This window comes from Girardinichthys multiradiatus, chromosome 23 (assembly GCF_021462225.1).
Source record: "Girardinichthys multiradiatus isolate DD_20200921_A chromosome 23, DD_fGirMul_XY1, whole genome shotgun sequence".
Classification (NCBI taxonomy): Eukaryota; Metazoa; Chordata; class Actinopteri; order Cyprinodontiformes; family Goodeidae; genus Girardinichthys; species Girardinichthys multiradiatus.
Window position 1 is genome coordinate 3,877,161 of NC_061815.1, and position 26,656 is coordinate 3,903,816.

A 26,656-nucleotide genomic window follows, 5' to 3' on the forward strand; every position below is an offset into this window, starting at 1 on the left:
TTGATTACTGATAGATTATTTCAATAGATTCTCATTTAGGGAATCAAAGACATAAGGTACTAAATATACACATACTTTGTAATTGTTCATTCTTTATTTTTGTTTCACTTCACCAACCTGTAGTTTTTCTACATGAAGCCTCAAAGCATATACGCCAATCAGGCATAGCAATATGACCACTGACAGGTAACATGAACAACACTGGTTATTTCTGTTAGAGGGCTGGATTTATTCATCTGTATGTGTAGATTGTCCTCAAATTTGATGCGATAGAAACAAGAAAAATGTGCAGCATAAGGATTTGAGTGAACTTATCAAGGGTCAAACTGTGATGGATAGAGAACTGGATCAAAGCATCTCTAAAACTGCAGTTCCTGTGGGGTGTTGAATGACTGCAAAAATGGCCTGAGGAACACTGGGGAACCAGTAATGGGCTCATTGATGCACCTGAGGAGACAAAGCTGCCCTCTGTGGTCCAATCCAACAGAAATCTGTCAGGGCATCCGAACTGGGCCATAGAGAACTGGAAACAGGTGGGCTGGTTTGATGAGTCATTTTTTCTTTTACCTCACATGGATGGCCAGGTGGGTGTCTCCACCCTAACCGATAGAAGGCATGGAACGAGGATGCACTGCAGGGACAAGGTAAGCCGACAGAGGGCGTGTGATGGTTGGAGAAACCTTTGGTCCAATCATCCATGTGGATTTTACTTTGACACATTTCACCTAAGCAATGCGGAAGACCAATGTACTACCTTTATGGAAAGAGTATCACGCCATATTTGTGGATTCCTTAGTTAGGATAATGTTCCCTGCCCTGAAGCAAAATGGGTCAGAAGTTTAAAGTGTTGATTTGGTCTTCAAATCCCCCAGGTCTCCCATCAATCTAGTGCCTGTGGGATGTACTGGGAAAAATCTCCAATCCGTGGAGGACTCACCTCACATCTTTGACAACTTACAGCATCTGCTTCCATCATCCTCGGTGCCAGATACCACAATGCAAGGCTCTATGACTCAATGGGTCAAAGCAAAGGGGAATCAACACAAAATTAGGCAGATGGTCATAATTTGCCTGATCGGCGTAAATGTTTAAATTAAAGGTCATAATGCAAGTGAAAACAAAGTGTGATTTGTACTGAAATCTGTCTCACCGTGTCAAATAAAGAAAACGTTTGCTCACCAAGAGGTGTTAAAGAAACAGAGTATTTTTTCATTGCAGATTTCCGGTTTTTCTTTACGATTTACTGTCATTAGTATAACTTTAAATTTACAAAACTATTTTTTGTGTGTGAACCCACAACCCCAAAGTGTGGTGAATAAATCCTGCAAGTCGCAGAGTCATCCTGTCAACAACTTTGGTCAAATTAGGATTTATTGCTGAAAGCTACACAAACTATTAAAAACAATGCAAGAAACAAAATTCTGTTTTCAAATCCTTTATTTTGCAAAACGAAAGTAATGTTTCACAGTATCAGTTATTCATTGGCAACCACTTAGATCCTAATACAGAAATCCAGCTGAAAGCATAGAGGGCAGTAAGCAATTTCCTACATAAAACATCTAAGTTTAGTTTCAGTGATCCCTGATGTGCCGAGAAGGAAAGGAATTCACAAAGAGATGGAAAAATCTTCTGGAGGAGAAAACCACAACAGAGCTGTCAAAGCCTCTCACACTTTAGACCTTCCTTCGGACATACTTAAACTTTGTGACACATTAACACACACCTCATTAACATAAAGTACATGCTGCAAGCTTTTAAGTTCCATTGGAGCAAACGACAAAAACTAGCTACACCTGTACTGTATATGTACAGGTGTAAAACAGAAATGATACCAATTGTTATATGCAGATACAGTTCCCTTTTTAAATGTAACTTGTGGCCATATTCATATGAAAATAAAGAGGGAATGAGTTTTCTTATTGACATAAACTGAAAATGAATGGCAACAAACAGGTAACAAAACACCATCAGGAACCTGGTGCTGATTTTGCTACACTCATTGATTTCCTTGGAGCGTTTTTAAAAAATGATCTTTTTTCAGTTTGAAAAATCCGTTATGAAGTTAATGGTTGAGCTGCTGACTGATTGCACAAAGGTCTTTGGGGTGATTTTAAAATGAAAAACATCAGGAAAAAGTGAGGTAGTAGGTCACCCCCATGGGTCCATGTGTTAATTCATTAGCAGATAAAGTACAGTCAGTTTTCATTGATTTCACCTCGAACCAAGAGAAGCAGAGAAAAAACCTGAGGCTGGTTACTGTAACGGAGTGGATCTAAACCCCCCTCGCTTCGAGAGCTAATACTGCGGCGGCTGGGCAGTGTTTGAAGGAGATGCATAACATCAACATATTCCACTGGAGTGATTTTTAAAGCAGTAAAGTGTAACAATAAAACTTTGGGAAGACTGAAAGGCTCAGTTTAGCCAAAAGTTGTAAACAGACTGTAGTTCAGAGGAGACATGAGATGTTCCTGACAATACTACAAAACCCAGACGTGTGTAACTGACTGGACTCGCATGAAGCTCACATCCAAGTGAGGGTTCACAGTAATAAGCTGTTTGGGCTCAATAAAGCAGCTACTGATCTAAAAACCGTACCATGTTAATGTGTAACCCATGACTCCCGTTGCATTTCAGAGCTGAATGATAAGGAAAGTGTAGGAGAAAGGCACATCTTCCTTCTACTGGAGGACTGAAACTCATCGTTTAGGAGAAGTTTACTGCAACAGATAAAAGCAACACATCACTGTTGTACAGACCAAAACTTTATAATACATTCCTCTTTGTCTACATGCCTAGTTTGAAAGTACATGAATATGGGCATGAGGGGAAATCTATGTTTTACTTAGAAGCACAGTGTTCATTACCTAACCTAACAGAGTCCAAATAATTAATAAGGCTCAATACCTTTGTTGATACTACTGCATTTGCATCCTAAGACGATGTCGCCTACCCTGAATAGCAAAGTTTAAAGAGCCATGGTCATTTTTTTCAGACCACACCACATTATTAGGAATAAAAGATGGAAGAAATATTAGTTTAACACAGGGGAAAGAAATCTAATTTTCCAGCATCTGACCTGCCACTGATCACTGGTTAGAGAAGATAAGGGTTATTTGGCCAGTTTTGATCGCTTGTTAATTGAGTGGTGCATCGCTATTTTCTAGTCATAATTTTTACATTTTATTGCTACTTAAAATCTTTAAAGTCCCTTACCTCAAAGGTAGGGGTGCTGTCATGTTGTGGAGCCGGGATGATTCTACCAGTCATGGGACCAACTCCTAGGACCTTGGGCCTTTTCTCTTCTTTAGGTGTTCCTTCCAGGACAACAACAATGTATCCTTTGCTAGCGTCTTCTACTGGTGCTGGGGTCTCCTGCATGACTGGTGCAACCTCTATGGGCGCAGGGGCCTCCTCAACAACTGGTCCAACCTCTACTGGTGCTGGGGCCTCCTCAACAACTGGTCCAACCTCTACTGGTGCTGGGGTCTCCTCAACAACTGCCACAACCTCTGTGAGTGCAGGGGCCTCCTCAACAACTGGCATAGCATCTAATGGTGCATCGGACTCCTCATCAACTGGCACAACGTCTACTTGTGCAGGGGGCTCCTGGTCAACCAGCACAACCTCTTTTGGTGCAGGGGGTTCCTCAACAACTGCCGCAACCTCTTTGAGTGCAGGGGCCTCTTCAACAACTGGTGTAGCATCTAATGTAGCAGAGGGCTCCTCATCGACTGGCGCAACCTCTGTTGTTGCAGAGGGCTCCTCAACAACTAGTGAACGCTCTGCAAGCAACTGGGGCTCCTCTACAACCTCTAATGGTGCAGGGGGGTCCTCTACAACAGGTTCAGCCTCTGATGGTGTAGAGGGGTCCTCTACAACAGGTTCAGCCTCTGATGGTGTAGAGGGGTCCTCTACAACAGGTTCAGCCTCTGATGGTGTAGAGGGGTCCTCTACAACAGGTTCAGCCTCTGATGGTAAAGGAGTCTCCTGAATTTGTACATCTGTTTGTGCAGGTTTTTTTTCAACTGGTTTAATGTCTACCGATGCTTCCTCAACTAGTGGTACCTGTATCGATGCCGGGGGCTTTTCAACAACAGACACAACTTGTACAAAGACTGGGGGCTCTTCTACTGACACTACCTCTACTAGTGCAGGGGTCTCCATGGCTGGTGTTACTTCTACCATTCCAGAAGCCTTTCCATCATCTGCTGGTGTAACTGGAGTACTTCCCTCTAGTGCAGAAGCCTCTGCAACAGCAGGGGCCACTTTTTCGACTGTCTTTTCCACTGTTGGTGGTGGCAGTTCTTCAGCAGGGGGTGCAAGGTCATCATTTTCTTTGGGTTTCTTCAGTAACTCTAATGCAGTGGCATCTGCCAGCAGCACTGCAACACAAAATCCATCCATCTAAGCATCTCAACTGCTCAAGTTGCATTTTCCCCACATTTAGCACATCACTTGAGGTGATGAAAAGGTTTACAGATCATCTACAAGGCTTTTCCAAAAACTCATGATAATTTAAGATGAAAGTTTTAATGTTTACCACAAAAAAGGGGATTAGTATGACGGGTATGAAAATTAGACAATATAAAAAAATATTTTAAAAAATGCGTTTGAAAAAACATTCACTAGTCAATGGTTGCTAACAGTTACTGGTTTGTACAAATAATTTTAGACTTCAGTTTAGTTAATTTTACACTTTAACCTGAATGCTCTAAACTGAAACATTCATGCATCAATAAGACAGAATATACACTGCCTGGCCAAAACAAATGTCACCACCTGGATTTAACTAAGCCAATAGGTACGAGCCTCCCATTGGATAATTACTGAATGGGCGATTACGTTTCAGCTGGCAACAAGTTATTTAACCCCAACTGGTGCAATGAGTTGCTTCTCATTTCTTAAAACAACCATGTCATAAGACACATCCCGTGGTCGTGGAAAAGATGTCAGTCTGTTTCAGAAGGGTCAAATCATTGGCATACATCAAGCAGAGAAAACAAAGGAGATTGCAGAAACTACCAAAATTGGGATAAGAACTGTCCAACGCATTATAAAAACTGAAAGGATAGTGGGGACCCATCGTCTTCGAGGAAGAAATGCGGTCGAAAAAAAATCCTGAATGATTGTGATCAGCGATCAATTAAACGTTTGGTAAAATCAAATTGAAGAAAAACAACAGTAGAACTCCTGCCTATGTTTAATAGTGAAAGTAAGAGCATTTCCACACGCACAATGCAAAGGGAACTCAAAGGATTGGGACTGAACAGCTGTGTAGCCTTAAGAAAACCACTAATCAGTCAGGCTAACTGTAAAAAAAGGCTTCAGTTTGCTAGGGAGCATAAAGATTTGACTCTGGAGCAATGGAAGAAGGTCTTATGGTCTGATGAGTGATCAGGGTAAGAAGAGAAGCAGGTGAAGTGATTCACCCATCATGCCTAGCGCCTACTGTACAAGCCTGTGGGGGCAGTGCTATGATCTGGGGTTGCTGCAGGTGGTCAGGTCTGGGTTCAGCACCAGTATGTGTTCAGAGAATGAGGTCAGCTGACTACCTGGATATACTGAATGACCAGGTTATTCAATCAATGGATTTTTTTCTTCCCTGATGGCACGGGCAAATTCCAAGATGACAATGCCAGGATTCATCAGGCTGAATTGTGAAAGAGTGGTTCAGGGAGCATGAGACATCATTCTCACACATGGATTGGCCTCCAGAGTCCAGACCTTAACCCCATTGAGAATCTTTGGGATATGCTGGAGAAGGATTTGCACAGCAGCCAGACTACCATCATCAATGCAAGATCTTGGTGAAAAATGAATGCAACACAGGGTGGAAATAAATCTTGTGACATTGGAGAAGCAATGGCACAGTGAATGCATGCCTTAAAGCTAAAGGTGGTCCAACGAAATATTAGAGTGTGTGACCTTTTTCTTCTGGTGGCGACCTTTTTTTGGCCAGGCAGTGTATTTGATGCAATAACCAACATAAAACATATGGCAAACTGGCTGTGTGGGTTTATAATAAAACAGACAAAACACAAGTAGGCAAGTGGAAAATAAAGTGGTGCAAAAAAAGAACGTCAAACCAAGTGTTATAAAATGGTTATTAGTATGCAGTTGAAACCAGATTTTTACATACACCGCATAACAATGAGACGCATAACCTCTCTTTCTGGCTGAGATCAAATCAGATGAAACCTTTTATTTTAGGACTAACAAAAATATTTGATTTGCTAAATGACAGAATAATGAGACAATGTTTTATTATTTTCATCAAAATCAGAACTTTACATTCACTACGATCACAATAACTTCAAACTATTTGGGAAAGCATAGGTGATATCTTGGCTTTGTAAGTTTCTGTGTGTGACATCATAGAAAAATCAAAGGAAATCAGCTAAGATATCAGAAAGAGAACCGTGGGCCTCCACATGGTCCATCGTTGGGACAATTTCCAGATGCCTAAAGTTCACCTATTCAAACAGTTATATTCAAGTACAGGAAGGAGACGAGTTCTGTCTCAGAGATCAACCTGTTTTGATAAGAAGCATGTGCCACTCAGCAACAGACTAGTAATTTCTCTAGAAGTAACATGCAAAGCCTTAACTGTTGGAGACATGTCTGATAAACTTAAATTCAAGTGTTTGGTCAGAATGGTTCTAATATTTGAGAGAAAAAAAGATGGAAACTTGCAAGCCAGAGAAAAGCATCTCAACTGTGAAACACAGGGGTGGCAGCATCATGTTGTGGATGGGTTTTTTTCTCCTGCAAAAGGGACTGTTGAGAAAACATCACCATGTGGATATATTGAGGGAACATCAGCTGAGAAGTAGACAAATGGCTCAAGCTAACTACTGTGACACACCTCTAAAAAGGAAAGTCTACGAAATACTAAGAACATGTATGTAAATCTCAATTTAAAGAAAGTATTAAAATTAAATACTGAAAAAACTGTTTCATTCTTCTTACATTTAGGGAATAGAAATAATGTTGGTAAACCTAACTGACATATAACAGGAAAAGGTTAGTCAGATTTCATGTCAGTGAGAAAAAACAAGGGCATGTGTCTGTTTCTACAATGTTTGTAAAGATCCGGTTTCAAGCGTAAATACTGGAAAGTCCTAATAGAAATCTGGATTAGAAACACCAATTCAGACAAATCAAAGACGGCAGTAAATGTTTTAGTTTAACAAGAGCTTTATTGTAGGAACTCATGAAATCTGTTCACAGTGCTCATTGTCCAGTTATAAGCAAAATAAAAATATGATCACATGTAATTTGGATTGGTTTATAAACTAAGAATGAATTAGGAATTATTCACAGCATTTCTGACAATCTGACATGACACCCAGAGAAGAGAACACTCCAGCTGTAACAGAGTTGGAACATAGCTTTGCATTAAGACACACATATGTCTCACAGTAAGGGATAAACATACATACATGTACTCTGATACTCAGAACAGCAGGTCAACATTACAGATGCTTAAAGCGAAGAAATACAGCATTTGGTCAAATCGCAGAAAATATCATTAGGGCCTTTATAACAATAACAATACAGCATCTGCTCTTGCTCAACATCTTCCTGTTGTTTTACACTTATGAGTCAAGATGCAACCTTAAAAGCTAAAGACTGGGGTTTGCCATTAAATTTGGGCCCATATCCCTGATGAGGGTTAATGTTGTTGAGTGATCACATTTATTTCACCCATAACTGCAAATGAGCATTGCATGAGAGCGGCCAGGTGGGAAAGTGCAGATTTACGTCAGAGTTGGCGATGCAAGGCCAGGTACGAACCTAAACATAGCAAAGACCTGCACACCCCAAATATTTCAAGTTCACACCCACTCCAATAAATAAAAAAGAAAATATACACCTTCAGGACAATAATGAGAGTGTGCAATAAGAGGTGAGCCCAGACACCTGAGGAGAAGCAGCTAACCTTTAGTGGTTCTACAGACTGGGACTGGTCTTATTGCTCCCTGTGATGTAAGACGCCTACTGATGTCAAAGGGTCTGTGGCGTAATTAAGAATTCATCAGATGTGTGGTGGTGTGAATGTCTCCCTGCAGCTAATGTGTGGAACCTCAGGCTTCTTCAGATTAGGAGCTCGTACCATCGCTTTGCGTCTCCTCTGCACCGACCGTGGCAGGTTCCGCCACAGCCAGAGCAGCTTCTTCCACTGCCTCTGCCACTTCGGACACTTCCTCGGCAGCTGCCTCCACTACCTGTGCCACCTCGGCGACGGCCTCTGCGACCTCTGAAACCGCCTCAGCGGCCTCTGCGACCACCTCAGCTGCTTCCTCCACTATGGTCTCTGCCTCAGCAGCAGCAGCCTCCTCTTCCACAGCTTCAGCCTCTCTGTCTGCAACACAGAAAACAGACGCTTAAACGCAGCCTTTTACTAAAGGAAATCTACTAAGTTTATATATATGAAGAATCTTGGAAACGAATGGACTGAATTAGATCACAATAGATGTAATTAGAGCGGAAACTTACTATAAAATTTGAATAAATTGGAGAGATTGTTTTGTATCAGTTTGGACCAAACTGAATTCTCTATAATTGGACTCACTTGTGCCCAATGATGGAAGTTTACAACAATATGTTCGACAAATGAAGCACAAAGAAATATTATTGCAATGGCACCTAGTAATGAATGGGATTCATAATGCAACGAGCAAACTGTCCATCCCCGACTGTACTGCGTAGGAAGTAGGAACAAGTGCAAGAATTTAAGCAACTCTCACCAGGTCCAAACAACTGCTGCAGATGTGTAGTGGTGAGGAAGGACCAAAAGATGTTCAACTTACGGAAGTGATAAACTGGCAACAGAATCATGAACAACCAGAGTTCACTGATGGATGTGGGCAGCGAATGCTGGCCCGTTCTGGCCGATCCAATACACAACCACCAAATCCATCCCAGTTTGAGGTTGTGCTACTAAACGATGGTGTCAGTTGCCAAAGCAGACCTTCATAGATCTAGAAAGTCCTCGTTTTAAAGGCCCGGCTTGCTGTGGCAGCAAAAGATGAAGGTATTTCAAGGGGTGGACCCATAATGTTATGGCTGATTGTCGCTGACACCAGGGGTGTCTAAAGAGTAAATCTCAGTTTGATGGATACACATTGATCAGGAATAACATTACGACAACTTGTATAACAGTCCGTTGGTTTCTCTTTTGCTGCCAAAACAGCACAAACCCATCATGCATGTTCTCCAGCAGACCCCTGAAGGTGTGCCATAACTTCTGGCACCTAGATGTTAGCGACTCTTCTATGTTCTGCAAGTTGCAAGGTGGGGCCTCCACGGTTTGGATTTGTTAATCCAGCACCTTTCATGGGTTTTCAGCTGGATTTGGATCTGGGAGATATGGAGGCCAAGTCAACACCTCAAACTTGTCCTGAACCTTTTTAGGTTTGCAGCAGAGTTAAATATTTTTATGAAGAAAACACAGCCATCAGGGAATTCTGTTCCCACCCAGAGTGGGATGCTGCTTTAACCCTGTAACCAGTTCACTACTGCTCATTCCTTAGACCACTTCTGATGGATACGGAGCACTGAAGACTGGAAGAACCCCGCAAGAGCTGCAGTTTTAGAGAACTCTCTCACTTCTTACAATTTGCCACTTTGTTTTAGCTTTTCACACATCTGCTTTAAAAAGGAGAACCCCACCCACTAATGGGTGCCTTAATGAAGTCAGTCAGTGTTCTTTAGCTGTCACTGGTAATGATGTTATGCCTGAAAGTGTCTACATGACAAAAGTCGTTCCCTTCCACTGTTCCTGCAATACTACTTTTTGACCACATCTAAACATCTGCCTCATTTCCCAGAAATGAAAAGGTAAGCAGATAAAGACATGCACAGACCAAACTGCATGCAAACTCAAAGACAGGGAGGAGGTCGATACAGGTGGAGGTAGGAGGGGGTAAGGAACAAGGATCAGGCAGGAAGTGGGGTCAAGTGCAGGGTAGAAAGGGTCAAGTGGAAAGTTGGTTCTTACCATCAAATCAACAAGCTAGGGTTATCTGGAACTGGGAAAGCACGTCTGACAGTGAGAGACACACACACACACACAGAGACAGCCCAGGTAGGTTGTGTGTCTTTAATCTGTGACTGAGGAATCCTTCCATAATTTGCTCCACATTAAATCACAAAGAACACCAAACTATGGGACACAGCAGGCTTAACCCTTCAGCTTTGGGCCTGCTGAGAAACAGAGGAAAGGCTTGAAGTTTCTGACTGTTGGCTTGTTGTTCAATGTGGTCATTTCAGTAGATGTCAGAGATGAAAAAGGCAGAGCCCAGGGTAACAGAAACAGTGTGACCGACAGCAGTGCATGCAGAGGTGTTCCTCTGGATGGCCTTCAACAGCATTTATTACAACCATGATCAAGCTTCCCACAACAACAACAGTCCAGAAAAATCTCTCAAAGTTCCTCAGTCAGATCCTTTAGAGACTGTCCCGAAGTTCTCTATGGGAGAGAAGGAGGAGGAAGAAGAGGAGGAGGAGGAAGAGGGATTTTGTTTTCCTGTTTACATCCAGTTCTAGGACGAACATCCATGCGGCCACAGAGGACCTTAGCTTTAAGCATCATGCTGGAAGAGTAGAGACACACAGTGTTAGAGTTTGGAAAAGAACGTTTGGTTTATAAAGATCTACATTCACACAACATCTCTGTCAGCCTTAGTTCAACCGCTACAGCTACGGCTGCATGACTACAGGTGGAACATAGACAAGGCCTGCTAGCCCTGCTGATGTCCTGCAGGGAGGCGATAACCTGGTCTTCTTATATGGAGAATATATGTCTGCAGAAAACAGAGGAAAGTAGGTGGGACAGGGAGAAGTTTGGATTTTGACACTGCTTGTTAGGAGGCCAGAGTGTTTAGTTTGTAAGGCACATCCACTGACATCATGCTTGTTCTAGATTTCTATTCACCCATCAGATCAGTTTAAATTCTGTTCCTTATCTGCTTTTCACCCACAATGACATCCATCAAAGAAAAACTAAAATACAGCGTTGACTTTTTGTGTAGTAAACACACAGTCATGGGATAAACATCATCAGGACTAAACATCTTTTATTTGATTTCTTCAGACCACAAAAGGTTGTTCCAGGTTGACCCAACCAAGTCTAAGCAGCAGAACCAACAGGTTAATAATGAACTACTGAGGACTTCATAAGAGAGTTTAGAGTTGATTCACATACTGGGGGGTACCCAGATTGTGTCCATAAAACAACCCAGAGTCACTGCCCCCCCATCCCCAAGCTTCATCTCATCTGTCAGAAGGACATCACTCCCAGAATCTGCTGGTTTGTTCAGGAACGTTGTCCTTTTACATCTGCACAGTAGACACTTTCTTTTGGCAACCTTTTCAATTCATTGTCTGAAAATAGATTCATAACCTTTCGCAGACTGATGTGCAGCAACAGCTGCTTCTCTAAGGTCATTGCTGATGCTGATTTTCCAATTCTAATCAACATTTGGTTGACATTTAAACATCTCAAATAACTGCTCAGAGCTAATCAGACAAATACCAGATGGTGATGCAGGCGAAGCAGACTGAACTGTTATATGTGGAACAAAATTAGTCCAAAAGCTGAGATAAATGAGGAATTCCAATATGATGCCACACCATTTGAAGCATGTGTGAGTCCATCTGCCTGCTGAGGCCGAACAGAGCTCCAAGCTCATCAAGATCAATGAGACCCATCATTTCATTACCATCACAGCCCTCTGAATGCACACCGAGACAGAAAGCAGACCCCATGGCTCACTGTGAAAACAGCCATCCAAGTGTGCAGACATTTAGCTTTGGTATATTTACACCAAGGGACCTATGAGAATCCTTCCTGCAGCTTTTAGATGCAACCCTGCTGAATGAAACGGCTCAGTTACTGTACCTCCTCATTATGGCATTACGTTCTGCAGAGGTCATGTAAGGAGTCATTCTTTTGAGTCAGTTGTTGTCACAGAACAGTTTTTCCCAAGAACAGGAGTTGGCAACCCTTTATTTCTGCATTCTAATCTATAGACGTGTAGAATATAGTCAACGTGCCCCAGCCTGCTGACACAGCTATTGGTCAAACAATGGTCAAAAAGTCTGAGCTCAGAAAACCCAGAAGCTCATGTTCTGCTCTCCGTCTGGAGGTCTTTTTCTCTGGGAGACGACCTTCTCAAAAGAACGGAGAAATCAAACAGCTCAGTGGGATTATCTGTGCCAACAGTTGGTTGGTGAGTGTTTGCAGCACATTTACACCCATGCTCTCAGGCAGTGACTTTACTCACCTTCATCTTCATCCTTGCCTGCAAACAAACAAACAAAAAGTCAGTGTTTCATCTGACAAGCAGATTATCCAAAGTTTTCATTTTCTTGTTAAACAGAAATAAAAGCTTTCACTGGTAACCTGTGCATTTTGGATTTGGTGTTAGGGTGATTATACTGGTTTCTTTAAAGTACTGATGGTTTTAGTCCAAAAGTGAAACAACAGCCTACAGTCAGAATTTCTTATTCCGTCTCCCTCCCCTTCCTGAAGACAGTGGAGAGTTTGGACATTTTTAGCCTGGATTTCACTTGAACTTCATTTATTCTGTCTTTTTTCTATTCATATTTTGCTTTATTTCTTTATCTGTTTACCAAAATTGACATGTTTATTTTATTGTGTGGTTCTATTAAATGCGATTTAAATGAAATATTTTAACTCCATTAATTTAAGTTTGTGCTGTTTCTTCATGACTGTGATTCTCAGCTCAACATTCTATTTACCTGCTTTAACATTCCTCGGTGGGATAGAAATTGTTGTTTGCATGATTTTTAACGTCTATAAAACACTGTGGTATATTTGGCTGCATGGAAAGTGCTCTATGAATGACTTCTGATTCATTGCTGTCTCCAGCTTTACCATTTTCCTGAACCACACCTGCCTTAACGCCTTAATCAGAATCAGAAAAGCTTTATTGCCAAGTACCTTTTTGGACATACAAGGAATTTGTTGTGGCGTAGGCGGTGCAATACAATACAAATTAAACAGTATAAACATATCTACAATATAATATAAATATATGTGCACAATTTTAAGTTTTAATGCACTTAATACTAAAACGGCCCAGTTCATGAAACCTAACACTAGCTTGCTATAGTGGTCAGATACACAATAAACAGTGACCTACAGCCTTCTGACATTGTGCTTTCAGAACGACTCAGAACATTTGGAACCACGTCCAACCAGGTACTAAAAGTAGCAGATTCTGCCTAATCAAGCTGCTTCTGCTTCTCTCATTGAATCTACCAGAACACATATCAACATGCACTTTTACACAAATCTCATTAAACTATGTTTTACAAAAGCCATCCAGGGTAGGTTCAACGTTTAACTACCTGCTTTGTCAATCAGGAAGCTTTGGAATGTCTCCAGCTTCCAGCAGGAAGCGTTTTACAGCATTTATTTCAAGTGAATGTAACCATAAATACCGATCTTTGAGATAATCGAAATTTTACTAATTACTATAGTTTTAGTTTGACTCCAAAAGCAAGAAAGTCCACTCGATCAAAACAACATGAGAAGGCAGGACTTGCCTTTAGGTGGCCAGGGTTTAGGTGTCCAATCTGTCTTAGGTCTGGCTCTAATCTGATCGATGCGCTCGCTGAACCTAGCTTGATCTGAGGTCACAGTCATATATCCCTGTAAACAAGAGAACATCTTAGTGAGATATTGAGGTTAGAACTCAGTTCAACCCCCCCACCACTGTTTATGTCATTGCAGAAACTCTCACTCACTGATTGGTTTGACACAAACTGACAAGCTGACAAACCCTGACAGTGGCCAAAATCTGAAATGGCAGGTCAGGTTTTAAAGAAATTAACTAATAAAAAAATATATATATATAAATAAATAACTTACGTATGACAGAGCGGCGACGAAAGCTCCACCACACAGCACGGTGTACAGGATGTTCTCCCCAGAACCACCAGGGACCGATGACATGGACCGGCGCTGTACACCTGGAAGGCAAAACATGATGCATGTCAGATACTGGCAATACCAGCAATTTAGTGATCAAGGTTTAGTCACACTGCATCACTTTGAGCTCGCAGGAGATTCCAGGAAAACGAGTTCTCCCAAACTGCTCAGTCACCACACATCCAGCCGCGAATCAGGCTCCTGCTGACGTTGCAAAGCCCCAGCAGAGCAGCAATAATGTGTGGACAAGCACCAAGCTTCGGCTCTGTTAATGTGAAACGGATTTGTGCCAAAACCCCTACAGGGCTCTGCTAACTCAAACCTTTTACTCCGATTGGATTCTGATGCCCAAAAATACGCCTCCCAAATCTTTCATTTGCAGAAAGACCAAGGATCATATGTCACTGACTTGTGTAGAAATGTCAGGACACAACGGTTCCAACACTTCACGTTTAGTGTGACTCATAATTTCATCTCCTGATGGCATTATTGAGACAAGAAAGAACTACAAAATCAACCTGGAAATGAGCACCTTAAGGCATTCCTCTATACAGCAGGACAGAGAAATGCTAAACAACCCATTTAAATATCAGAATGTTTTTTAATTTTGTTTTGCATCATTAAGATTAAGTAGATGATTTATCTTTGCTGCATGAGGGACCATGAGGGGAACTGTTTTAATTACTACTGTGTCTTCTTAATATCGCATTTATTCTCATTATAATTTCCTTTCCATCCTTGCAGAATTGAACAGGAACTTCATTCCCAAAGAGAGAAACTGAACACCTGGGCCTGTACTCAGCTCCTAGTGATGTCATTCTGAGAAAAATCTTAAGAATTTCACAAATTCTAAGATTTTTCCCTCAGTAAAGTAAAAGTTATTCACCAAGCACCTAAGAACTTAAGAAAGCTCTTAAGGTGAGAAAATGTTAAGAGAAGAGGAGGAGGAGGAGAACTTTTAGTGAGTCTAAGAGTGTCTTAAGCAGAGAAGATGGTGGAAAGACAGAGAAAGGAGAGATATTCTATGAATTAATAAAACTACCAGCTTGATCACGCAGGGATCCACCACCTTAATAGTCGAGTGAATGAGCACTAAACTTCTATAACAATCATACCATTATTCATTTAGAGATGAGATTAACTTTTTCATTCCCCAAGAGGGAAATTAAATTTAAATATTTACAGACTGTAAAATGCTTTCAAAAAAATAAATTTGGAACAACTTTGAAACACTCGAAAAAATATAGACAAACTGTGGACAAGATACAATAATCTAAGCACTATATACATAGAAGGAAGATGTAAATGAGGTGAATCAGTATTTGCTGTACTGTACATGATGATGTCATCTACAACATCCCCCTGTCTGTGGAGAAGTTCTCTGGTGTTCTGATATCTCCTCTCTAGCTTCTGATTGCAGAAGGTACCAGAGCTGCTCACATTCCAGACTGGTGCTGAAAGCAGAGGGAACGATGTATTGATCTGATGGGACTGTCTGTTGGTTCCCACCGTGATCCCAGGACCAAATCTACCTTTCAACACTCATCTCTTCTCCTCCACCAGGAGGCTCTGCTCCTCTGTTCAGCTCGGTTTTGTTTTGGTCATTTTACCAAACTAAACCTCATTATACAAGGAGATCACAGTATAATGCTAAATTTTAATATGAATATGAAATTATTTAATATGAAATAGAGCCAGTATGAAAACCACCAGCATGGCGAGTAAACACAATAATTAGTAAATCAAAATAATGGCCAGCATGTAATTAAGCTACTTTCAAACATGTTGATGCAGTGGGACAATTTAATTTCGCTAAGTCATCATCATGATTGACACATTTTAGAATCCAGTCTAAATTCCATCATCGGTTGATTTATCTCCACTGATTACTAGGAGCGCTTTTCTTTTTTATAAAATATTACCAAGCTGAGGGCTTCCTTTCTCCTTTGTTTCCCTACTTTATTCTTCAAAAAAAACATCTAAGAACACTCATACAGAGCGGCAATTACTCAGAAAGCTAAATATGAAAAAACTGGAGCGATAAAGAACAAAAAACAGAAATTGATTAAAAAAAAAAAAAACAATCTGAACTGATCAAAACTACAATAAGGCTCCTTGGAAGGTAAGCAAGGAGTCCTTTTACATACTGTATATATATCACCAGTGAACTGAAAGACCTGCTTAACAAGAAAAAAAGAGCCTTCAGAGAAGGAGACAAAAAATTATTGAGGAGTATACAGAAGCAACTTAAAGTCAAGATAAGAGACAGCAAGGAGGTGTACAAGAAGAAGCTGGAGAGCAGCTCCAGCAAAACAATATCAGAGATGTGTGATCAGTGATGAAGAAGATCACAGGCTTCAGGCAGAGGGATGATCGGACCGATGAAGGTCTGGACAGAACCAATGAACTGAACACATTCTTCAATAGGTTCAGTTCAGAAACAAGCTCAGCATCCTCCTCTCCTGCTCACAGCCAAACAGACATTCCACCCTCCTTTGACCCACAGCTGTCCAGTAACACCTCAAATGTTTTATCTTCCACCTCAGCCATGGACTCTTCTGCTTCTACATGTTTGCCATCAACCATATCAGAAGATGCTGATGCTCCCTTTGCCTCCACCTTCCACCTGTGTGTCTCAAGAAGTCAAGTGAAGATTCAACTGGAGAGACTGAATCGGAATAAGGCTGCAGGTCCAGATCATGTCAGCCCTAGAGTCCTGAAGGCCTGTGCAGAGCAGCTCTGTGGGATTCTGCAGCACCTCTTCAACCTTAGCCTGGCCCAGAAGAAGGTTCCGGTGTTGTGGAAGACCTCCTGTCTTGTTCCGGTACCAAAGAAAACTCACCCATCAGTCCTCAATGACTATAGACCTGTTGCCCTGACATCCCACATCATGAAGGTCCTAGAGAGACTCCTGTTGGCCCACCTGAGTAAGCAAACAGTAAACCATCAGGACCCCCTTCAGTTTGCTTATCGCTGTGGAGTTGGAGTTGAAGATGCCATCAAACACCTGCTTCAACAAACCCACTGTCATCTGGACAAAGCCAGTAGCACTGTGAGGATCATGTTCTTTGATTTCTCCAGAACATTTAATACAATCCAACCTGATTTGCTTTGTCCGAAACTCCAGAAGACTCAGGTGAAGGCCTCAACAATCTCCTGGATCAAAGACTACCTGACAAACAGACCAGTTTGTGAAACTGAAGGGTTGTGAGTCTAACCAGGTAGTCAGCAGCACAGGAGCACCACAGGGGACTGTACTCTCACCGTTCCTTTTCACTCTGTACACCTCAGACTTCCAGTACAAGACAGACTCCTGTCATCTGCAAAAATACTCGGATGATTCTGCAGTCGTGGGGTGGATCAGAGATGGACAAGAAGTTGAGTACAGGAAGGTGGTGGACCGCTTTGTGGCATGGTGTGGAAACAATCATCTCATTTTGAACGTGACTAAAACAAAGGAGATGATTGTAGATTTTAAGAAAAACAGGAATAAGTTAAAAACTATTCCATCATGGGAGAAGAGGTGGAGGTGGTGAAGGAGTATAAATACCTCGGTGTTCACCTGGACAACAGACTGGAGTGGAGATGCAACTGTGAAGCCATCTACAAGAAGGGACAGAGCAGACTGTACTTCTTGAGGAAGCTTAGGTCCTTTGGTGTTTGCAGCAAGATGCTGCATATCTTCTATAAGTCTGTTGTGGAAAGTGTGATCTCTTCTACCATCATCTGCTGGGGAAGCAGCATCAGAGCCACGGACTTAAAAAAGCTCAACAAGCTGATAAAGAAGGCTGGTTCTGTTCTGGGGACTCCTCCGGAACCTCTGGAGATCATTGTGGAAAGACAGATTCTTCATAAAATGAAGAACATTATGGAGAACCCTGAGCATCCTCTTCATGAGACTGTCATACAGCAACAGTCAGAGGCTTCTTCAGATCTGCTGTAAGACGGAGCGCTACAGGAGATCCTTCCTCCCCACAGTCATCAGCATCTACAACGGCTCTTTGAAGAAACCTTCATAATGAGCTACAACAACATTTAATTTCCCTTTGGGATTAATAAAGTATTTTTGAATTGAATTGAATATATTGCATAAAGGTACACAAAAGAGCCAAAGATAACTGACTCCATGTGCTGTAAGGGCCAAACACTGTCCAATTATTAACCTACTGCTGCAGAAGAAGCCAAGGTCTTTGGAACATGGTCCTAAGGGTATTAACCTTCTCAGCTATCCGTAACTAATCCGTGTGCTGGTAACTGACCAGCCCAAACCTGTTATTTATACTCACTAATCAGCTTAGCTCTATAATGGTAGGACAGGGGTGAACATTTCTAAACAGTGTAGGAGAGACATGTCACAAAGTCCAGCCTACCCTCCTGGTTAACTGAGAGAGCATAAAGAAAAGGGCTGAAGCTGTTACAGCCCAGTGGTCACTTTGATTTTAAAGAGCAGTTTACCTGGTAATATTCCCACGTTAACCCAAAATATGACTTCTCAAGCTACCTTCTTTTAAAGTACTTCATTTTTGTTTAATTCTATGCTGCAGTGTTTGAAAAACGATTGGAATTGTGGTTATTTTTCTTTTATTTTGATTGTATGCGATCAGCTGTTTGAACCCAGATGCCACGCGAGTGAGTGGGAGGCTGCGTGAAAATTTCACGTAGCCACGTAAACGGTAATGGCGGTATTTTGGCTAGTTGTTAGTGAAGCCGTCAGAGCAGAGCTGGGGTCACACGCTGACCTTCCTTCAATGGCGCGCGGTCACAGCTGCGCAGCTTCGGCTCGTGCCTCAGCTCTCCCTACTTTCGAGCCCTGTCACACGTGCACACCTCGTGACCGACAGCGACAACCATGTTTCCACGTTTATCCACCGATTCCTGAAGGTCACGCAGGAAGAGGCAGCGCCTGGAACGTGCTGTCACGCACAGCAGAGGTCACCGTGTCCCAACAGAGCCAGGCAGCGTGCTGCTCCGAGAAACATGGACGTGCTCTGACGTTCCAGTATTAATTACAAGCCGTGGAAATGACAAGTCGTCATCAAGTAAATGTTCTCTAGAAACATTCCACAACAACAGAGTCAAATTATTCTAAAAATTATACTGCGAGTTAAACATAAGACAAATTGTGATTCCATTCTGACCTTCATGTCTGTCGTTGCTTTTTAGCCATGCAGAGACATTCATATATGGACAGTGTGTCCTACCACGTCTAGAACGGCAGACAGTCGGTGTTACATCACAGCCATACTGTGGGAGAAGACAGCCACCCAGAGCTCCTCTCTGTAAACTCACCGTCCAGGGGCAGCCTGTAGGCTGCTCTCCGAGCCAGAGGCCCACATCTCTGCCAGGCCGCTCTGCAGGAAAACATCGCTGCTCTCCGAGGGCTACGGCGGGAGCGCTACAGCTTCAGTTAATGCCGAGTGGAAGCAACGCACGGCGTGGTGTAGTCCCAGAAGCGTGCAAGGAGGCGGAGACCGAACCTGTCCGCTGCAGAAAGAAACGAGTTACTGAGAAACTGCAGCAGGAATGTATGGCGGGCGAGTGATGACATGCAGGGCCGTGGAGCCGTGTATGAGGGGTGCTTCCTAACCAGGAGCAGAGAATTCAGTTAGGGGTTCAGAGGAGGAGGGATTTTATTTACTAAACAGGTATTGCTGAATTTTAGGAGTGAGTGAAAGACATCTAAAACTGGCATGCTATGAAGGAAAAGAAACTGATAAAAGAATGAATAAACGGTGTGAATAATTAAAGTGTCAATTACCCTCCTTTTTAAGTCACATAAAAAAAAAATATGTATATGAGACTGTCTAACCCTAATTTCATAATCCTTGGAGGGTAGATCACCTCCAAGACATGATAGGGCTGACATGATTAAATTTTAATAAGTCAGATTTGGCTTAAACTTGCACTTTTCTGACTCAATCAATGCCTCTTGTGCCCAAACTGTAGCTGCATTGGGGCTTAATCACAAATCAGAATTACATACGACCACTAACAGGTTAAGTGAACTCTAATTTAGTCCTCATTACAACAATAAGTGTGTGTGTGTGTATGTCTTTGTTTTTTGTTTTTTTTAGAAACAGGAACAATGCAGACTGCAGCTCTTGTGGGTTCTTCTCAGTCTGCATTGATCTGTGGATATGAGAATTGTCCAAGGAATGCCAAACCAGTGACAGGGTCAAGCCAAAGGCTCATTGATGCAGGTGAGAAACGAAACCTGGTCCATGTGGTCCAATCGGACAAGTTTGCCACTGTTGCTCAGATTACTGAGGAAGTTCTTCTTCTTTTTGAAATTTTTTGGCGGGTGGCATCTTACTGAGGAAGTTAATGCTGGTTCTGACAGAAAGATGTCAGAGTACACAATGGATAGCAATTTGTTGCATATGGAAATGCATAACTGTAGACCAGTGGGGGTGGGGACTGCAGCCTCTTACAGCAAGATAATGTACCTTGCCGTAAAGCAAAGATGAGCCATGAATGGTTTGAGGTGAAGTGTTTATTTAGCCTCCAGAATCCCCAGATCTCAGGCCAATCAAGCATCTATGAGATGTGCTGAAAAAACAAATCCAATCCACAGAGAACCCAAATCCCAATTTATAGAACTGATAGAACTGAAAGGATCTGCTGCTAAATTCTTGGCGCCAGATAACACAGCATACCTTCAGAGATGTAGTGAACTCCAAGCCTTTGTGTGTCAGGGCTGTTTGGCAGCCAAAGGGGGACAAACTATTCAGTCAGTGAATCATAATGTCATGCCTAGCTGAAGGATGGTGTGACAGATGGATCCAAAAAGCTGCACTTAGATCCTGAGAAAGATTTGATGCATAGAGGTGACAGCGGGTCAGAGGCAGTGCCACCTGACACCGAAAGCAGTCTGCTGCAGGTAAGCATATAAACTAAAGTGGATCCCTGATACCATTTTAGATACAGAACTAAGCTACAACCATCTGAGGGTTAGTTGCATTGCTGTGCTGGTCATTCAAAGCTGTTTTTTGCAGCTGAGTAAAAGAGTTTGGTTTAAAAAGACAATTATCAATGACACTGCCCACCAACCTTTCAACCGGTGCCTTTTCACTTTAAAGCTGTGGGAAAAAAGATCTAATTCATGACCCAACCCCACTAAGGAAAACATGTTCGTCAAAGTGAAGAGGTTATATCTGAAATACAGAAAAATAATACCAGTTATCAATTTATTTTAAAAGAATGGTAATATAAGTTTGAATAAAATTACAACATCCATCCATCCATCTATCCATGCCCACTTACAAGTGTAGGGTTGCATGGGGTGGTGGTGCCCCTATCCAGCGGTTATTGTATGAGAGGCAGGGTACACTTGGGCAGCTTGCCAGTCCATCAAAAGGCAACACAGAGACACACAGGACACACTCAGACATAAGAGCAACTTAAAGAGAGAAATCAAAGGACACTTGCATGGTTTTGGACTGTGGGAGAAAGCAGACGTACACAGAGAAATCCCACACATGCATTGGGAGAACATGCAAATCCCCGCTATATGGGATTTGGACCCGGGACCTTCTTTCTGCAAAGCAACAGTGCTAAAAAGTGTAAGAACTTGCAGTCATTTAATAAAAATGCCCCTCCACTGAATGTAAGTGTTTCAGTATAAATGTCAGCCGTTTGGCATGCAGATAGCTTCTACAAACATCTGTAAAAGAGTAGTTCACTCTCATGAGCTCAGTGAACTCTACCAAATTACTGTGATAGGATACCATCTGTGCAAAAAGTCCTGTTGTGATATTTTGATAATAAATACTAGTTGCACCGTTGACTGCTGTGATATAACCAAGTAGAAGTGATTGGGAGTAACAGCAACTCAGGCACAAAGTGGTAGGCCACATAAAATCACAGAGCAGGGTTAGTAGATGCTGAGGGGAGTAGTTCACAGAGGCTGACAACCTTCTAGAGTCAATATCTACAGACCTACCTTCATGTGGCCTTCAGCTTAGCTCAACAGTCTGCAGAGCTTCATGGAATGTGTTTTCAAAGCTGCCAGCTGCATCCAACCCTCACGTCAAGTAAAATTCAGTATGTCAGATGCAGCGGTGGAAGATCATGTCATCGCTTAACATGGGACTAGTGCACACACGTTTTCTGGAGTGACAAATCCTGCCTCTGTGCCAGTCCAGTGGATAAGTCTGGGTTGGCAGTTGCCAGGGGAATGACACTCGCTAAATACATTGTGTTAAGTGTAAAGTGGGGCGGTTCTTCAGGAATTGGGTTCGGTCCACTAGTTCCAGTGAAAGGAACTCTTAGTATTTCAGCATGACAAAACCTTTTCAACAATTTTGGCCTCAAGATTCTGTGGGACCTTTATGAGGTTGGCTCCTTTATGTTTCAACATGTCTGTGCACCAGTGCATAAATCAAGCTCCATAATTACATGCATAAGTGAGTTTGCTGCACAGTCCTGACTTCAACCAGAATCAGAATCAACATTAATGGCCAAGTTGGTGAGTACAGAGTGGCTGTGACATGTTGACTGTGTTCATCAGCGAGAGAGCCTGGGGGAAATAACTTTCTATGTGTCGGCTCATGTTTGACAGCACTCTGTAGCACCAACCGGAAGGTAAAAATCTAAACAATTTGTGTTCAGAATATGAGGGGTCAGCAGAGATGTTAGCTGCCCTTTTCCTCACCCTATACCTAAACAAGTCCTGGATGGAGGGAAGACCAACTCTGATGATCCTCTCTGCATACTTAATTGTTCATTGCTGTCTGGACCTGTCTTGCTTTGTGGATGAGCCAAACCAAACAGAGATGGATGAACAGAGGACAGATTGAATGATGTCAGCACAGAAGATGATCAGCAGATTGCATGAACACAAATACACAGAGTATAAAACATGTTTGTTCAGTTTCTTAATCAAATTCAAATTGTGTTGAAAAATACTTTATTAATCCCAAAGGGAAATTAAATGTTGTTGTAGCTCATATTATTCAGGTTTCCTCAAAGAGCCGTTGCAGATGCTGCTGGCTGTGGACAGGACGGATTTCCTGTAACGGTCTGTCTTACACATCTGAAGAAGCCTCTGACTGAAGACACTGTTGTTGTAGGACAGTCTCATGAAGACGATGCTCAGGGTTCCCCATTATGTTCTTCATTTTATGTATATATATATATATATATATATATATATATATATATATATATATATTCATGACTATGAATATTGTAGCTTCACACTGAAGGCATCAAAACTATGAATTAACACATGTGGAATTATATACCGTATTTTCCGCACTATAAGGCGCACCGGATTATAAGGCGCACCTTCAATGAATGGCCTATTTTAGAACTGTTTTCATATATAGGGCGCACCGGATTATAAGGCGCATAGAATAGAAACTACTGCAGTCAAACGTTTGACTGGGGTTGCGTTATGCATCCACTAGATGGAGCTGTGCTAAAGAGAATGTCAACAAAACAGTCAGTCAAACTTTATTAATACACTACAAACCAGCGTTCTGATAACTCCATTCACTCTCATGGTAAGGTCTCCTCTACATAGAATTATATTGAATAGAGCCAACCGCACGTTAGGAATGCATTGGAGTCTATGAAGTTGAAGTTGAAATCAAACGTTAGTTAAAACGTGAAAGGGAACTTTTCCCTGATTCAGTAAACATGTAAAAGAAATAGTTTGATGCACTAAATCAAACGTTAGTACTGTTAACCTTTCCTGTTTCTGTCCCCTGACCGTAGTCTGATGACACAGGGGAGACGCTTTCTCCAGGGCCGAAGTTACTAGTTTCCTCGGGGTTAACTTCCTCACTCATACGTTGCTGAGTTGAGCATGAAGAAACAGCATCAAAACACTGAGTTGTTGACCAGATTCGGGGTTCTTTTTAATGACTTTGCAGCACGTAAAAACACAGGGCTTACAGACTCATACACTGCTGCTCCGGTCGCCGTCTCTACCCACCCCACACACACAATAATACCGACGTCACTCCTTCACTCTTGATTCTCAGCTACGGCAGCACACAGCGCCACCTCTGTCCGGAGGAGTAATGTCAACATCTTCCATACACACACACGAAACATACACCCCACACACTGAGCTTCTAATCACATATAGTTCAGGCAATTCCTGCAACAGTACATTCAAACGTTATACACACACAAGTGGTGTTGGACTAGGAGTAAGCAGAGTACAGGTGTTTACCGCTATTACTTCGGCGACGCCCCTGACTACGGTAGCCGTAATGCTGCAAGCGGTGCGGCTTTGTAGTTTACCAGTCGTACTGAAACATTTTGACAGAGCGCCGTGTACAACCAGTATGGATCAACCAATTAACCAATTGATCCATATATAAGGCGCTCCGGATTACAAGGCGCACTGTCATTTTTTAAAAAAATTAAAGGTTTTTAAGTGCGCCTTATAGTGCGGAAAATACGGTACTGAACAAAAAAGTGTGAAACAACTGAAAATATGTCTTATATTCTAGGTTCTTCAAAGTAGCCACCTTTTGCTTTGATTACTGCTCCGCACACTCTTGGCATTCTGTTGATGAGCTTCAAGAGGTTGTCACCTGAAATGGTTTTCCAAGAGTCTTGAAGGAGTTCTCAGAGATGCTTAGCACTTGTTGGCCCTTTTGCCTTCACTCTGCGGTCCAGCTCACCCCAAACCATCTTGATTGGGTTCAGGTCCGGTGACTGTGGAGGCCAGGTCATCTGGCACAGCACCCCATCGCTCTCCTTCTTTGTCAAATAGCCCTTACACAGCTTGGAGGTGTGTTTGGGGTCATTGTCCTGTTGAAAAATAAATGATGGTCCAACAAAGCGCAAACCGGATGGAATAGCATGCCGCTGCTAGATGCTGTGGTAGCCATGCTGGTTCAGTATGCCTTCAATTTTGAATAAATCCCCAGCAAAGCACCCCCACACCATCACACCTCCTCCTCCATGCTTTACGGTGGGAACCAGGCATGTAGAGTCCATCCGTTCACCTCTCCTGCACCGCACAAAGACACGGTGGTTGGAACCAAAGATCTCAAACTTGGACTCATCAGACCAAAGCACAGATTTCCACTGGTCTAATGTCCATTCCTTGTGTTCTTTAGCCCAAACAAGTCTCTTCTGCTTGTTGCCTGTCCTCAGCAGTGGTTTCCTAGCAGCTACTTTACCATGAAGGCCTGATTCACACAGTCTCCTCTTAACAGTTGTTCTAGAGATGTGTCTGCTGCTAGAACTCTGTGTGGCATTGACCTGTTCTCTAATCTGAGCTGCTGTTAACCTGCAATTTCTGAGGCTGGTGACTTGGATGAACTTATCGTCCGCAGCAAAGGTGACTCTTAGGCTTCCTTTCCTGGGGCGGTCCTCATGTGAGCCAGTTTCTTTGTAGCGCTTGATGGTTTTTGCGACTGAACTTGGGGACACTTTCAAAGTTTTCCCAATTGTTCGGACTGACTGACCTTCATTTCTTAAAGTAATGATGGCCATTCGTTTTTCTTTGCTTAGCTGCTTTTTTCTTGCCATAATACAAATTCTAACAGTCTATTCAGTAGGACCATCAGCTGTGTACTGTATCCACCTCCTGCACAGCACAACTGATGGTCCCAACCCCATTTATAAGGCTTGAAATACCACTTATTAAACCTGACAGGGCACACCTGTGAAGTGAAAACCATTTCAGGTGACAACCTCTTGAAGCTCATCAACAGAATGCCAAGAGTGTACGGAGCAGTAATCAAAGCAAAAGGTGGCTACTTTGAAGAACCTAGAATATAAGACATATTTTCAGTTGTTTCACACTTTTTTGTTCAGTATATAATTCCACATGTGTTAATTCATAGTTTTATCATGAAATTTGATATGGTGACGAGGACTACAGTTTATTCATGCCTTCCTCCTTTTCAGAAATTAGCTTTATGCTGTCTTATATCTTTGGAAACAATAATTGTAGAATTAAGCTCTTCAAAATATCTGTAATAAAATAAAACAGCAGGCAGGGCAGTTTTGATACCAGGTGCCATTAGGCTAAATGTAAAGGTGAAATAGGGTAAAAGTTGAGCATTATGGGATGGTCATCAATAAAGTAGCAGATTACACTTTCCTAATGTTTTACATTTATTTTCACAAATAATTTCTTTAAATTCCAGATTACTTCTCTATGCACACTGATGCTCTTATAAAACTATATGGGGCTGTATGACAAAGGTGTGATGGTTATTAGTTAGGTGATAGTTTGTATTATGCCCAGTGATGTTTTACATTTCTGTTTCTAATGCTGTATAGTTACAAAAAAGTTTTTGTTAAAAAGTCAGCTTGCAGCTGTTGCTACCCCAGCCTCTCTTTTTCACTGACTGTGTCAGTACACGTTTGAATTTGGTGTTGGCGATGGGTTCACACAATCCGACTGCGTCCAGATCTACCACCACCTGTTTGACTGGGACTGTGTTTGGGTCGGTTCCCCTCACACACTTGCACACTCCGGTCTTCACCTCCTCTCACACTAACAGATTTTTGTTCCGACTTGCCATATCTAGTGCAGACTTAGTAATAAAATTGGGCAAAACATTGAGTAGTTTTTCCCAAGCTGAAGAGTTGTCCTGTCAGCATATTCAACATATCCACCTGGCCTTTGGATTTCTCCAGCTCCTCCAGAGTTACCATGGGCCTACTGGTAGCTTCTCTGATTAATGGTCTTCTAGTTTGGTCTGTTTAGGTGATCTG

The 26,656-nt window shown here is 42.2% G+C and overlaps 1 protein-coding gene across 1 annotated transcript; it reads right to left on the reverse strand.

The window, feature by feature from the left end:
- Nucleotides 1-1,419: 1,419 nt before the first annotated feature.
- On the reverse strand, nucleotides 1,420-19,664 carry mgarpa (mitochondria localized glutamic acid rich protein a). The gene is made up of 8 exons (XM_047353247.1): nucleotides 19,253-19,664; nucleotides 13,904-14,004; nucleotides 13,579-13,684; nucleotides 12,291-12,308; nucleotides 8,117-8,365; nucleotides 4,155-4,382; nucleotides 3,214-3,824; nucleotides 1,420-2,717 (listed from the first exon to the last, which is right to left on the reverse strand). Exons 1-8 carry the CDS (start codon nucleotides 19,326-19,328, stop codon nucleotides 2,715-2,717), a joined length of 1,392 nt encoding a protein of 463 aa, XP_047209203.1. The 5' UTR covers nucleotides 19,329-19,664; the 3' UTR covers nucleotides 1,420-2,714.
- Between the last annotated feature and the right edge of the window lie 6,992 nt (nucleotides 19,665-26,656).

What these genes read in the sequence shown, in the direction of transcription:
- mgarpa (XM_047353247.1), bottom strand. Translation starts at nt 19,328, where the DNA reads ATGTTTTCCTGCAGAGCGGCCTGGCAGAGATGTGGGCCTCTGGCTCGG. An exon ending in CTACAGGCTGCCCCTGGACG is followed by an intron (nt 14,005 to 19,252) that starts GTGAGTTTACAG and finishes TTTGCCTTCCAG; the next exon opens with GTGTACAGCGCCGGTCCATG. An exon ending in AACACCAGCCATGGAGACCC is followed by an intron (nt 3,825 to 4,154) that starts CTGCACTAGTAG and finishes TAGAGGACCCCC; the next exon opens with CTGCACCATTAGAGGTTGTA.